The sequence below is a fragment of the Dermacentor albipictus genome, chromosome 2 (genome assembly GCF_038994185.2).
Source record: "Dermacentor albipictus isolate Rhodes 1998 colony chromosome 2, USDA_Dalb.pri_finalv2, whole genome shotgun sequence".
Taxonomy (NCBI): Eukaryota; Metazoa; Arthropoda; class Arachnida; order Ixodida; family Ixodidae; genus Dermacentor; species Dermacentor albipictus.
In genome coordinates this window covers 41,480,591-41,496,295 of record NC_091822.1, presented here as the reverse complement: position 1 = coordinate 41,496,295, position 15,705 = coordinate 41,480,591, and the positions used below count along the sequence as shown (strand labels likewise).

General features: G+C 49.7%; 1 protein-coding gene across 1 annotated transcript; it reads right to left on the bottom strand.

Annotated features, from left to right (window-relative positions):
• Positions 1-703: 703 nt before the first annotated feature.
• LOC139055695 (caldesmon-like) lies at positions 704-13,167 on the bottom strand. Its single transcript, XM_070533226.1, has 3 exons — positions 12,387-13,167; positions 12,008-12,201; positions 704-817 (listed from the first exon to the last, which is right to left on the bottom strand). Exons 1-3 carry the CDS (start codon positions 13,165-13,167, stop codon positions 704-706), a joined length of 1,089 nt encoding a protein of 362 aa, XP_070389327.1.
• Positions 13,168-15,705: the final 2,538 nt, after the last annotated feature.

The window sequence follows — 15,705 nt, the reverse complement described above, 5'->3', positions numbered from 1 at the left end:
TGGGGTCGAGGATGTAAAAAGGGTAGCTGACCCATGCCCTCGTCTGAGCCATCCACACTAGGGACCTTGTCGAAGGAGGAACACGTCCTCATCGAGAGCGAGGAGTACTGGGCTTATTTACAATATCTACATGAAGAGTGGAGAACGTTACATCTCATCAGTCAAGCATGACTGAAGTGAAGCACACCGAGGAGCCGAAAACGGCTGCTTAAAACCCCCTCGGTCCTCCCTAGATCCCTTGGCCCGAGAAACTGCCATCAAACCTTCGTCCAATCGAAGTGCCCAAAGTTTTCGAAGGACTCGCCTTCAGGGCGAGCGCTCACACAATCACTCCCGCACCTTTCTTCACTAAGCCCACAGAAAGGAGGGAGACTTCGTAGGCAAGGGTTGCCACGCTTGACTCAAGCTGGCGCATCTTGGTTCCTGGGATGACCCAGCAGTTAGCTGGGCGTCTGTAAAATGGCTCTGGCGGTTACCAGAGCCCGTGAGGGAAAGCCGTAGAACACCCTTTCCAGGAGTTTCCTTCCTCCATCGGTCCGTGAAGGCGACAGTGAACCAGGTTACAAATACTCCGCCCGCCAAACGTGTCTCGCCATGCGGGCGCTGGTAGTCTGTCGTGGGGGTCTCATCGTCAGCTTCACAAAGCGATTCGTGGCAGTGGGCTAGGAGAGGCTAGAAGGTCACTACCTCCGCTGGCCGATCGTCACAGCTCCTCCTTGGCCGGGAAACTCTCGACTGGCCAGTCCTGATAACCGTTAGGCAGGAAGATAATGGCTGGTGGCAAGGAGGATGGCTTGCAGCAACCAGCTGCGAAATGCTGACACATACCCCCGAACATCTCACAATGACAGGCAGCAGCGAAGCGAACCCCACAGCACCACTCTGCGCAGCGATGAAATGTCTTGGATCTTGCTTTAAACCCGCCAGGCTTCAAGGAAAACATGAGTGCAAAAACGACAAATATACTGCATTTCGCGATGCCAATTTCGAAGGAATTTCGTCCAGACCAAGTTAGCAATCGTGGATGGAGTCCTACTAAATAAGGCATCACCTTGGTTTAAAATAATAAGAAAACGATAGCAAAAATTGGTCGATATCCCTAAACGCAGAATGAGTTTCAATTTAGCCTGCTGAAGGTACCCGCGTTGCTATGCAGCTTTCCCTTATATCGAACAGATAAGTTGTACTGTTGAAGGGTGAGGCTCCATCGAAGCAAGCGGCCATTTTTCGTGACATTTGATTAAGCCACGTCAAAGGGCAGTGATCGGTCTCGAAGATGAATCTCGCTCCGTACAAGTAAATTTCTGGCCTGCCCAAACAAAACAGGCACATTCCTTTTCTGAAGCGCTATAGGCTTCCTCTCTTACCGTCAGTTTACGGCGGGCATCGAGGATAGAATGTTCCTCATTATCATCGCTGACCTGACTAAGTACAACGCCCATTTCGCTGTCACTTGCGTCGCACTGAACTAAGAATTTCTTTGTATAGACTGGCGGGCGAAGCACAGGACTAGAAACTAACAACGTTTTCAAACCTTGGAAAGCGTTCTCTCATTGCACGTTACTCGGTGTTCCCCTTCGGAGTTCGTCCGTTACAGGACTTGCTATTGTCGAATAACCCGGAATCGAGCGTTGATAGTACCCAACAAGTCCCAAAAATGAACGAATGTCTGTTTTCGTGCGCGGCTGTGAAAAATGTCCTATCCGGTCGGCCGTCTCGTGCCCTGGCCGGCAACATGGCCCAGGTAAGTAACCTACGAGTAGCCAAACCTACATTTTTCCGCCTTAATCGCTAAGCCTGCATCCCTCAACCGCGAGAACACCTGCTTGAGGTGCGATACGTGCTGTTTTCAGCTGCCAGAAATAACTGCGACGTCATGAAGATATGGCGATGCGAACTCCTGCAAGTGTTTTCTGGCAATGTCCATCAACTTAAGGAAGCTAAATAGCGCGTTCTTCAGCCCGAAGATAAGACCGAGAGGGCGAAAAATACCTACAGGTGAGATAAATGCGGCGTAGCGGATGGCGCTTTCTGAAAGGGGAACTTGCCAGTATCCCCGCACGAGATCTAGAGTCAATATCTATTTAGCAGCACTAGCTCTTTCGATTCGTTTCTCAATGTTGGGTATCAGGTACAACTGATTCCTGGCGATGACATATAACCTATTGTATTCAACACACGGACGAGGGTCGTTATTAGGTGTTTCCACAAGTATTAGCGGTGTCGTGTAGCCACTCTGAGTGAGCTCAATAACTCCAAACTCTAGCATACGCTGTATCTCTGCCTCCATAATTTCTCTCTGTCGTGGAGACACCCTGTAAGGCGTTGATCTTATGGGTTCGGTTGATGTCAGCTCTATTTCATGCGTTATTAGTTAGGTTCTACCTGGCCGTAGCTCAATCTATCGAGATAATCGCCTAGCAGCCCCTTTAGCTCATCTAGCTCCTCGCGTTTAAGAACGTCCGTGCTTACCGAGTGCTCTACTTCTTCCAGGCTTATTTCAGAGCTGGAGGCCACCTTACACTCATTGAACTCGGTAATAATGTCATCCGGCTCTTTGATGGTATAGTTATCGACTCGGCATCGCTCCGCGTGCGACTTCATCAAATTGCTGCGGTGTACTTTCACGTCCTTCCTGCTACCGGGCACTTTCAGAGCATAGTTAGTATATGAAAGTTTGTGCAACACTGTAACGGCCCCGTACCGATTAACTTCAAACTTGATCTTTCTTGAAAATGTGAGGACCATTACCTGGTCCCCAGCATTAAATGTTCTAAGCCCAGCAATCCTGTCGTAATAAAGCTCGGCGTTCTTTTGTACCACGCCCATGTACTGTTCGACTTCTTATTGTATGGTGCTTGGCCGTTCGAGCATATTTAGCACGTACTCTACCACTGTTTGGCTCTACCCTCTTGCCTCCCACATCTATCTCAACATTCTCCGTGGAGAACGGAGTGCCCTCCCATACACTAGCTCTGCTCGGTTCCTGTAGGAACCGTCCGCAAAGCAAACAAAGCAGCCGGAAGACAATTCGGCCAGTCCTCCTTTTGCTCGTAACAAAGCGCCCGCAAAACTCACTTAAGCACTGAATGCCACCTCTCCACACTACTTGACTGAGGGTGACAGACGGAACTGTGTATTAACTTTACCCGGAACTTTTGTAAGAATGTGGAAATCAGTGAGCTGGTGGATACTAAACCTTGATCCGCCTGAATTTCTGCTGGAAATCCGACTCGGGCGAATGCTGAGAAAAGCGCGTCTACTGCCTCGGTGGAGCTGAGTTCTTTCAGAGGGATTGCCTCCGGAAACTTTGTAGCCGCACGCAGCATGGTAAACAGGTACCTGTAACCCGACTTTGTCTTTGGTAGAAGCCCTGCAGTGGCGTATAAATACATTAATAATAACAGCATTGCCATTGCCAAAGATTCAACAAACAAATTCTTGAACGCTACACACTGTCAAGACAAGTAAAATATGTATTTTTTCATCAAATAATATACTCGTATGCCCCAAAATTGCGCCCGAAATTGCTGGTATGAATGCTTCCACGTATTTTGTCGATTTAATGAGTAAAGAAAATATCACACGAACTTCAGAACTATATCAATTCGAAAGCAGCAAAGCAGTGCATTCTGCCGTTTTCAAAAATGTAAAGGTCGTGAAATGAATAAGTTGTGGACAGATAGTTTGCACAAAAATGTAAACAAGGTTCTTGAATGACTAAGTTTCATTAACTTAGTCACTCAAGAACCTTGTTTACATTTTTGTGCATATGCAACGGCCAGGGAAAATTTTCAGTGACGCTGTCCTTTGTTTTATGTACTGCGCAGCAGCAGCTGTCACCGGTCGTGTGTTGTAATTGCACCGAAATTATAGTCGCAACAGATAGCACATAAAAAGCCGGAGATCTGCTAAATATAGGAGGGCGAGTCAAATGAAAGAGAGCCAACGCGAATATATGACAAACGGGGTACTTTATTTAAAAGTAGTCTCCATGAACATTTAGACATTTGTCCCACTGACTAATGAGTCCCGCTATTCCCGTCTCATAAAACTCTTGGGTTGCTGCTTCAAAAAGTCTGTAACTGACTTTTTCATGTCATCGTCCCACACGAATCTAATTCCCTTGGAAAGAAAGATGATAGTAGGTTGAGGTATCTATGTTGATTATCGCAAGTTAAATCACGTTACAAAGAAAGTTGTTTATCTGTTGCCCCGGATCGATGACTCTTTAGAAAGGCTACGGCATACGCATTACTTCTCCTTTATGAACCTTAAAAGTGCATACTGACAAATACAGGTGGATGAGTGCTGTCGAGAGAAGACTGCTTTTGTGACGCCGGATGGGCTTTACGAATTTATGGTTCAGCGTTTCGGCTTATGCTCGGCTCCAGCCATGTTTCAAAGACTCATGGATACTGTCCTATTCAATCTAAAGTGGAAGACTTGCCTAGTGTACATCGACGACGTGATTCTCTTTGCTGCCACTTTTGAAGAACATCTAAAACGGGTGCTGTCAAATTCTTCAAGCCATACGGCCCACGGGGCGTACACTGAAAACAGAAAAATGTCACTTTGGGCTTGAAGAATTGCAGTTCCCAGGTCACGTCGTCCGTCAAAGGGTGTTAGGCCTGACCCGGACAAAATTGCAGCCGTCGCAAAGTTACCACGGCGTACGGATAAAAAGTTAGTCAGACGCTTCCTGGGTCTCTACGCCTATTAACGGCGATTTATTGCGGACTTTGTGCACCTCGCCTCTCAATTCACCCTACTCACAAGACAATACGTTGCGTTTGCATGAGGAGAGGACCAAGAAGCGGCATTCAACGAGTTACGGCAGCGTCTGCAAACTCCCCATGTGCTCGCTCACTTTGACGAGGATGTATTGTTGGATCTGGAGGACAATCCCAATCGCTGTCCCCCAGATTTTGGACCTTGCCGTTAGGTGCGAAAGTTGGCCGTAGTTGAGGAGGACTTTGAGATGAAAACCGGAGGTTCGTTTCCACTATTTACAGTGAGAGTACAATGGAAATTAACAGTAAAGTCATTACAGGTCGGCAGCAACTCGGATGCTGCGGCCCGTGGCAAGAAGCTCGAAAGAGATGAATGAAGGAATGCTCTCTTGCTGCTCCCGGTCTCTGGCTTTTAACCCCTTCGGTGTCTCGAAGTCACGTCACGTTCGGCCAATCGGCGAGCCCGCTCAGGTGGCGTCATTTTCGGCCAATGGTAGGCGCCCGTGCGAATGTAAGTCGCACACGGAGCAGAGGGTCACTCCTTGGGCTCCAATTGTCCGAGGGATTACCTGTCTGCGGTATTGCCTTCCTTATCTGCAACTGCCGTCACAAAGGCGGATGGGGGGTTGCCGCCAGGGCTTCACGGTGCATTACAGCCGTCTTGCCTCGCGGCTTGCAAGCGCTCAGAGGGACCAGGCGGTTTGTTCTCGAGCGACCCCTCAGAGCCACAAAGCAGCTTTGCTCGGGACCTACGTTACCTGTAAACGTGCCATCCTCCCCCTACACTTTCGGGAAGAGTCAAGCAGTGAATGGCTCCACATGCGGCGCATGAGGTGGGGGACGCCAACTTGTTTGGGACGTGCCGCGCCTCGGGAACGTGGTAGACGTGCTTCTGCGCTTCTTAATTAGGTGTGACGCGATTCGATGTGGTCTGGTGAACTAGAAGGAGACTCAGGAAAAGGTCCCGTATCTAACAACTCCTCCTCGCCCCGGAAGTTCGGAATGGCCAGTGAAATCAATTCGCTGGCCATGAGGAACGCTGAAAGAACATGTAGGGTACTGGTGTCGAGTCTCGTGTGACGAACTTCGGGATCCTGGGCCCTGGAGAACGTACGTCAAACAAAACAACATAGCGCTGCACCACGTGTAAGCGCAGGCTCTTCACCCTTGACTCGCCAGGCTATTACTAAGTCAAAATGAACCCTGATCTTTTCTTTCCCCAATTTTGATAAAGCAGTTCCAACCACCTTTCTAAACGGCTATCCATATCTCCTCGAATGCCGACAAGGCCAGAGTGACATTGTTGTTGCAAAACAAAGAGGAGAAAGTTAAACAATAAATGAAGATAGCCGAACATAACTTATGGGGCCTAACTTCACGAACTGCCTGTACTCACCCTATCGCAGTGGCGTACTTATCGCACGTGTTGGTGCCACTGATCAGTCCGGTCATCTCCACAAGTTCTGTTAGATATGGAGCTGTTTCCTGCGATTACTTCGAGCTCCCCAAACCACTTCGAATCGCAGCACAGCTAATTGAGGAATGCAGAAGCAGGAAAGTGCATTCCAGAGAAGCGGCCGAGCAAACAAGTTTAAGGCAACAAGTTCGTGCGTCGCCGGGATTAGAAGGGGGCCTCGTACAATGGAGCTCAATCGTCCCCCTTCGGCTTTGAAGAAGGCATCTGCTACCGCTGCGGAGCCGAGCCACCGGGTGCAGGTGGGCCCTTGTGCAATGAAGCATGAGCGCCCCCCCTCCTTCTCCAGCCTAGAAGAAGTGGATTGCCAGTCTGCGAGGCAAGACCGCAGAGAGCCGCCAGGTGCGACACCGCGACACGGGCGCCTACCATTGCCTGAAAGTGGCGTCATCGGAGCGGACTCTCCCATTGGTGAAACATGACGTGACTTACAGTGCTCGAAGGGTTTATAAGAAGCCTTCCAGAGAGACCTGAGAATTCTGGGACATGCCCTGATTCCCTGATTCACCTCTCTCGAACTTCTTGCCGCGGGCCGCAGCGTCCGAGTTGCTGCCGGCCCGTAATGACTGTACGACTGTTAATTGTCGCTCACCTCCTTGTACATAATGTAGAATAAATACTCCCAAGTTTTCGTTTCCAACCCGACGCCCGTCCTCCAACCCCTACATCTGGTTGGCAGCGGTAGGATCGCCTCCGAATGCATCAGCTGGTGGCAGCGCTACGGATAAACCTTCGTCAAGAGAGATCCTAAGGAACCGGGAAGAGCGAAGAAGAGAGAGCCTTCGTCGAAAGAGGTCCGAAGAAACTGGGAGTAGCGAAGAAGGAGCGAGCCTTCGACCCAGGGAGTCCGGAGGAACCGGAAACAGCGGACGAATGAACCGGATGGCAGGGTGCTGCAACCGTAAGTGAGCGCGTGGTTTTTTTCCTTATGATTCGCCAGACTCAAAGGTTGTGTGTTCAATTTTGATAGTTCTGGGAATCGGGAGTTTGTTGTATTGTGTGTTGGCACAAATTAATTAAGGAAAACAGTTTTAACCACCTGTCGGGGCAGCTGCCATGGATCTTAGAAGGTTGACGAGGTTGGACTTGTTGTTGGTGTGCGACGATTTGGGAGTTGAGGCGGACGAACGGATGAAAACGCCAGCTATCATAAAGGCGATTCAAGATAGTGGCAATGATGACAAAAGCATTGAGCTTGCTTGGGAGGTCATACAGGAACCACGGGAGCGAGCGCGTCGTGTACGTTTGCGAGAGCGTCGTGAACTTAGGAGTAAGCGTCAGCGTGAAGAACGCGAGAATGAACGGAAGCATGAGCTTCAAGAACTTACTCTTAGGTGTCAGCGTCACGGACGTGAGAATGAACGCGAACGTGAGCGAGAGGAAAAGTATGCGAGAGAGAAGGCAGCACTGATCAAAGAGATAGAGTATTGTGATCAGCTATTGGCACAGAGACAACGGCTGTCTGAGAATTCCGTAGGTAGTACAGAGCGAAAGAATGAGGCAGCATCGAGCGGATTTTCGCCAGAAGCCGACGAAGAGAGTAGTGCCTGTGAGATTGGCTGCCGATTGATAAGTGAAGGGAAAAGGCTAGCTGCTAACGATGCCTTAGTGGCAACAGAGGCCGTTAAAGGCCGCAAGGAGAGCGACGAGGTGCTGTGCCAACAGACGACTGTGGAGACAGCTAGGCCAGCTGCGAACAAATTGGCACAGTTACCGAGCGTGTGCGTCGCTGGTAATGTTAGCGAGGTTGCTAGCGGAAAAAAGGGTACTTCTGACCCGACAGAAGCGAGCACCCATGTAGAGCCAGATCTGCGTGCAGAAGCGAAGTGCGAGCTGGACGATGCAGTTGAGAATAGCTCTCGGGGTGGCGAGCTCCGTAGCTCACGAGAGAACAACTGCATTGTTCAGGGATCGGTGCGGCTCTCCGCCAGTCTAGATAGCCTAGAGAGGGATGGTTCAGTTGATAATCATTCGGACTGTGCGCGTGAGACAGCGATCGATACCGACGGGCTGTGTGCCGATGCACAGCGTGAGCTGGGCAATGTAGTAGAGGGCAGTTCGCAAGAGTGCGAGTTGTCTTACTCGAGTAAAGCCTGCTGCATTGTGCCAGAGTCGGTTGAGCTGTCCGCCAGCCGAGGCAAAGAGAGTGTAGATTTAAATGTAAATCACTCAGACTGTGCGGGTAAGAGACCGATCCGGGCCGACGAAATGTGTACCGGCCAGCACGAGGCACGAGAAGGCGACATGAAAGTGAGTGCGAAGAGAAAGCGCCGTAAAAAGAAGCGCAGTAAAGACCGGAAGACGGTAATTAATGTAGCGCCGCCAAAGATGGCAAGAACCCCAAATGGGCAGGGCGCGAGGAGAAGAAAGGTGCGGTCGTCACTGACGATGTTGACGCATCCTAAACGTTCAAACCACCGGTCAAAGGGGGACCGCGAAGAATGTTCTGCACGGACGCGGACAGAGGGCACGAGGCTGTTAAACTCCTCGTCGTTCCGTAGTTCTTTTCATAGCTCAGCGTGCAGTTCGAAGCAACGCAAGGTGGCAGGACGAGACCAGGTGGGGAGTAGCGACGCGGTCAATCGAGTTTGTGTTGAAAGCGGGGCGCGAGGACGCAAATTGGCAGGAGACCGTAACGTCTTGGGGGAGCTGATAGTGAGTCAGCCCTCTTGTGTTTCCTCGGCAGCCAGAGTAGCTTTCAAGCCGCGACCACCGCGAGGACGGCTCAGAGTATGAGTCAGACATAAGCGTTTGGAAAGGGAGGCGAAGAGCCCTTCCGTAGAAATGGAGTGTCTTGTTTTTTATTTCTGGGCATCGGAAAATTTCGCGATTTGAGACTAGGTTTTCTTTCAATATGTAAAGGTATGAGCTTTGTTTGTGTTTTCGTTTGAGAAGCTCGAGATTTGAAAGACGCGTTTTAAGTAAACATGTAGTCTCGCGAGATGCTCATTAATAAGTAGATAGGCTTTTTTGTGTGTGTGTGAGTAACCTGAGGGTCAAGGTTATTGTTGAGAGGCCTATCGTAAAGCGCGTGTGTTATTTAACCTTCTTTCTTTTTAAGTGTTTTTGAATTTTCTAAGGTTAACCGCGTAGTTTTCAGTGAGTGCATGATTTGCACGGAGAAGCGTTTTTAGTTCCGTTAGCGCGTGTCCTGTGTGGACGGAAGGAAGCAGATTTATGACTGGGTTGCTAGAGTTTGTTGAGGGCAGCCGTATTCTGACTTCTCTGATAAGTATGCGTGGAACGAGTTATTAAAAGACGCATTATTTTAAGGGTTCTGCGGAGTGTGTAAGTCCCGCGAGTTTAATCGTTCGTTTAAGTCACGTGTCCTAGAGGGACTAAAGGAAGAAACGTGAGTAAGCGTAATGAAGAGTTTGCCTACGACACAAGTATGCGTTCTGGATAGTGACCACAAGGCTAGTGCGCTTGTGATTACGTACTTGTGAGGTTGACCAGATTGTTCAGTGGCACCAATACGTGCGATAAGTACGCCACTGCGATAGATTGGAAACATGCTGTTCGTGTAGTTAGGCCAGTTAAGTTATGTTCGGCTGTTTTCACTTGTTGTTTGCATCGTCAACGACCCTTTTGTTTTGCAACAACAATAGTAGTCTGGTCTTGTCGGCAATCGAGGAGAAATGCATAGCTGTTTGGAGGGGTGGTTGGAACTGCTTTGTCAAAATTGGGGAACTAAAAGATCAGGGTTGATTTTGACTCAGTAATAGCCTGGCGAGTCAGGGGTGAAGAGCCTGCGCTTACGCGTGGTGCAGCGCTGTGTTGTTTGGTTTGGTTGACGTATGTTCTCCGGGGCCCAGGATCCCGAGGGTTGTCAAACGAGGCTCGACCCCAGTACCCTGCTGCTTCTTTCAGCGTTCCTCATGGCCAGCGAATTGAGTTCACCGGCCATTCAGAACAACCGGGGCGAGGACGAGCTGTTAGATATGGAGCTGTTTCCTGCGATTACTTCGAGCTCCCCAAACCACTTCGAATCGCAGCACAGCTAATTGAGGAATGCAGAAGCAGGAAAGTGCATTCCAGAGAAGCGGCCGAGCAAACAAGTTTAAGGCAACAAGTTCGTGCGTCGCCGGGATTAGAAGGGGGCCTCGTACAATGGAGCTCAATCGTCCCCCTTCGGCTTTGAAGAAGGCATCTGCTACCGCTGCGGAGCCGAGCCACCGGGTGCAGGTGGGCCCTTGTGCAATGAAGCATGAGCGCCCCCCCTCCTTCTCCAGCCTAGAAGAAGTGGATTGCCAGTCTGCGAGGCAAGACCGCAGAGAGCCGCCAGGTGCGACACCGCGACACGGGCGCCTACCATTGGCTGAAAGTGGCGTCATCGGAGCGGACTCTCCCATTGGTGAAACATGACGTGACTTACAGTGCTCGAAGGGTTTATAAGAAGCCTTCCAGAGAGACCTGAGAATTCTGGGACATGCCCTGATTCCCTGATTCACCTCTCTCGAACTTCTTGCCGCGGGCCGCAGCGTCCGAGTTGCTGCCGGCCCGTAATGACTGTACGACTGTTAATTGTCGCTCACCTCCTTGTACATAATGTAGAATAAATCCCTCCCAAGTTTGGGTTTTCATCCCGAAGTCCCGTCCTCCAACCCCTACAGTTCGTAATCACAAGCGCTCTAGCTTTGTGGTCACTCTTCAGAACGCGTACTTGCGTCTTAGGCAAACGTTTCATTATGCTTACTCACGTTTCTTTCTCTTGTCCATACAGGACACGTACCTTAAACGAACAATTAAACTTGCGGGACTTACGCACTCCGCGGAACCCTTAAAATAATGCGTCTTTTAAAAACTAGTTCCATGCACGCTAACTAGAGAAGTCAGAATACGGCCGCCCTAAACACACACGAGCAACCCTGTCATAAACCTTCTGTTTCCTTCGTCAGCAAAGGACAGGCGCCAATGAAACTATGAACGCTTCTCAGTGCAAATTACGCACTTACTGAAAATCTACGCGCTTAACCTTAGAAAATTCAAAAACACTTATAAAGAAGAGAAGGTTAACTAATACTCTACTCATTAATGAACACCTCGCGAAACTACATGTTTACATAAAACGCATCTTTCCAATCTCGGAGCTTCTCGAACAAAAACACAAAGCTCATACCTTACATATTGAAAGAAATTAGTCTCAATTCGCGAAAATTTTCCAAATGCTCAAAATTAAAACAAGAAAAACTCGTTTTCCTTCTACGGAAGCTCTCTTGGCCTCCCGTTTCAAATGTTTACGACTGACACGTACTTTTGAGCCGTACTCGAGGTGGTCGCGGTTCTAAAGCTACTCTGGCTACCGAGGATAGATAGAATAAACTTTATTTTCCAACGGATAAGGTGGTCTACCCACCCCCCGACACGCAGGTCAGGGGGCGAGTGCCGCCGCCTCAGATGCAGGCTGGGAGGTCTTGGGTCCCAGCAGCCTCAAAAAGGCTGACACACTATCAGTTCCTTCAAGACGTTAGTCTCCTGCCAATTTGCGTCCTGGTGCCACGCTTTCATCACGAACTCGACTGACCGCGTCGCGAATCCCTAGCACCTCGTCTCGTGTTGCCACCTTGCGCTCCTTCGCACTACATGCTACATTCCGAAAAGAACAACGGAACAACCAGGAACTTCACTGCCCCGTGCTCTTTGTCCGCATCCGTGCAGAACATGCATCTCGGTCTCTTTTTTACCGGTGGCTCGAACGTGTTTGATGTGCCAACATCGTCAACGACGACCGCACCTTTCTTTTCTTCGCACCCTGCCTTTTTGCGTCTGTCGCTGTCTTTGGCTGCGCTACACTACTCACCGCATTCTGATCATTACGGCGCTTCTTCTCACGGCGCTTTTTCCTCGCACTCACTTTCATGCCATCCTCTGGCGCCTCGTGCTGGCCGGTACACATCTCGTCGGCCCGGATCGGTCTCCTACCCGCACAGTCTGAGAGATTCTCCTTTAAATCTAATCTCTCCTTGCCTCGACTGGCAGACAGCTCAACCGACTCTGGAACAATGCAGCAGTCTTTACTCGAGCTATGCAACTCTCACTCCTGCGAACTGCCCTCTACGGCATTGCCCAGCTCACGCTGTGCATCGGCACACAGCCCGTCGGTCTCGATCGCTGTCGGACCCGCATAGTCCGAATGATTCTTAACTAATTCTTAACTAAATCATCGCTCTCGTGACTACCTAGACTGGCGGACCGCTGCACCGATCCCTGAACAATGCAGTTGTCTTCCCTTAAGCTAAGCGGCTCGCAATCCTGCGTACTGCCCTCAACTGCATCGTCCAGCTGGCACTTCCCTTCGGCACGCAGGTCTGACTCGACATGGGTGCTCGTGTCTGTCGGGTCAGCATTATTCTGTATTTCTTTAACGACCTTGTTAACATTACCTGCGACGCACACGCGCGGTGACTGTGCCAATTCATTCACAGCTGGCCTAGCTGTCTCTACAGTGCTCTGTTGGCACAGCACCTCGTCGCTCTCATTACGGCCTTTAACGGCCTCGGTTGCCACTAAGGCATCGTTAGCGGCTAGTCCTTTCCGTTCACCTATGAATGTGCAGCCAATCTCACAGGCACTACTCTTCTCGTCGGCTTTTGGTGAAAATCCGCCAGATACTTCCTCATTCTCTTGTTCTGTACTACCTACAGAATTTTCAGACAGGCGTTGTCTTTGTTCCTTTAACTGCTGAAAATATTGTATCTGTTTTTCCAATGCTGCCTTCTCTTTCTCGTACTTTTGCTCACGCTCACGCTTACGTTCTTGATACTTACGCTCACGTTCACGACGCTCACGCTCCCGTGGTTCTTGTATCACCTCCCAAGCAATCTTAATGCTTTCATCATCATTGCCACTATCTTGAATCGCCTTCATGATAGCTGGCTTTTTCATCTGTTCGTCCGCCTCAGCTCCCACATCGTCGCACACCAATAACAAGTCTAACCTCGCCAACCTTCTAAGTTCCATGGCAGCTGCCCCGACTAGTGGTTAGAACTGTCTTCCTTAATTAATTTGTGCAAGCACACAATATGCAACAAATTCGCGATTCCTAGAACTATCAAAATAAACACAGCATTTGAACTCTGGCGAATCAAAAGGAAAAAAAACCACACGCTCACTTACGGTGGCAGCACCCTGCCATCTGGTTCATCGGTCCGCTCTTCCCGGTTCCTCAGGACTCTCTGGGCCGAAGGCGCGCTCTTCTTCGCTGTTCCCAGTTCCTCAGGACTACTTTGGACGAAGGCTCTCTCTTCTTCGCTGTTCCAAGTTCCTCGGGACTCCTTTGGACGAAGGCTCTTTATTGTTCACTGTTCCGGATTCCTCAGGACTCTCTGGGTCGAAGGCTCTTTCTTCTTCGCTGTTCCCAGTTCCTTAGGATTTCTCTGGACGAAGGTTCATCCGTAGAACTGCCACCAGTTGTTAGAGTTGTAGGACGATCCCAGCGCTAACATACAGTTGTTGGATCTGGAGGACAATCCCAATCACTGTCCCCCAGATTTTGGACCTTGCCGTTGGGTGCGGGAGTAGGCCGCAGTTGATGAGGACTTTGAGATGAAAACTGGAGGTTTATTTACATTAGTTACAATGAGAGTACAAAGAAATGAACAGTCATAAGGTCATTACGGGCCGGCAGCAACTCGGACGCTGCGGCCCGTGGCAAGAAGCTCGAAAGAGATGAATGAAGGAATGCTCTCTTAGTGCTCCCGGTCTCTGGCTTTTAACCCCTTCCGTGTCTCGAAGTCACGTCACGTTCGGCCAATCGGCGAGCCCGCACAGGTGGCATCATTTTTGGCCAATCGGCGAGCCCGCTCAGGTGGCGTCATTTTCGGCCAATGGTAGGCGCCCGTGCGAATGTAAGTCACACACAAAGCAGAGGGTCACTCCTTGGGCTCCCATTGTCCGAGGGATTACCTGTCTGCAGTATTGCCTTCCTGGTCTGCAACTGCCATCACAAAGGCGAATGGAGGGGTTGCCGCTAGGGCTTCACGGTGCATTACAGCCGTCTTGCCTCGCGGCTTGCAAGCGCTCAGAGGGGCCAGGCGGTTTGTTCTCGAACGACCCCTCAGAGCCGCAAAGCAGCTTTGCTCGGGACCTACGTTACCTGGAACCGTGCCAGGCTCCCGCTACACTTTCGGGAGGAGTCAAGCAGTGAATAGCTCCACATGCAGCGCACAGTGGCGTAGCCAGAAATTTCGTTCGGGGGGGGGGGGGGGGGGGGGCTCACTTTCCAGCTCGGCCTGCTCCTTATAAAATTAGTCGAGGGATCAATATATATATATATATATATATATATATGTCATTCAACAACCTTGTTTACATTTTTGTACACATGCAACGACCAGGGGAAAATCTCAATGACGCTTTCCTTTGTTCGAATGTATTGCGCAGGAGCAGCTGTCACCGGTTGTTCATTGCGAGTAATTGCTCCGAAATTATAGTCGCAACAGAGAGCACATATAAAAAGCAGGAGTTTTGCAACATATACGAGGGCGAGTCAAATGAAAGTGAGCCAATTCGAATGTATGACAAACGGGGTACTTTATTTAAAAGTAGTCACCATGAGTATTTAAACACTTGTTCTACAAACGAGTCGCGTAATTCCCGTCTCATAAAACTACTTGGGCTGCTGCCTCAAAAATCTGTAAATGACTACACGTCATCTTTCGACACGAATCTGGTTCTCTTGAGCAGTTTCTTCAAATTTTACCAAATGTGGAAGACGCAAGGCAACAGGTTTGGGCTGCATGAGGGATGTTGCAGCGTTTCCCACTTGAAATTTGCCTGTTTTGTATTAACCACACCAGCGACGTGGGAACGGGCAATGTCGTGAAGCAAGATGTCCCCAATGCTCAATTTTCCACGTCGTTTGTTCTTAATTTCAACACGCAGCCGATCCGATCTTTCACAATATCTGAAGCGATTTAGAATCTCTCCAGGTTTAGAAAATTCGATCAATAGTGGCCCCTAACGATCTAAAAAGAAGTCAACGCCTTTCCGGCATAACTGACGGCCTTTGTTTTCCTTGGGAGCGGTGAATTCAAATGTTTCCACTGTAAGATTTGCCGTAGTGTTTCAGGCTAGTAGTAGCGGCGCCATGAGTCATCCCCGGTCACAATTGCAGACAAAAATTCGTCACCCTCATCTGGGGTTCTTTGACGTGCACTTAAATCTAAGTACACGGGTGTTTTCGCATTTCCTTTCCATCGAAATGCAGCTGCCGTGACCAGGACTCGATCCCGCGACCGCGTGCTCAGCAGCCGAACACCATAGCCACTGAGCAACCACGGCCTTTTCAATTGTGTTGGGGGTGATTGCACGGTGGCTTTGGCCCGGCCATGGATCGTCTTTGTAACTTTCATGTGTTTCTTTGAACAGTTTGCTACAACGCTTCTTAGTGGCCAATGAAACGCAGTGTTCAACGCATACGGCAGCCATACGGCGAATAATTTCTTTTGGGGAAACATCTTCATTTGTCGAAAACCTCACGACACCAAGCTGTTCAAC

What these genes read in the sequence shown, in the direction of transcription:
- LOC139055695 (XM_070533226.1), bottom strand. Translation starts at nt 13,167, where the DNA reads ATGGAACTTAGAAGGTTGGCGAGGTTAGACTTGTTATTGGTGTGCGAC. An exon ending in GCAGCGGTCCGCCAGTCTAG is followed by an intron (nt 12,202 to 12,386) that starts GTAGTCACGAGA and finishes GCATTGTTCCAG; the next exon opens with AGTCGGTTGAGCTGTCTGCC. An exon ending in GCCGTAATGATCAGAATGCG is followed by an intron (nt 818 to 12,007) that starts GTGAGTAGTGTA and finishes GGTATGTGTCAG; the next exon opens with CATTTCGCAGCTGGTTGCTG.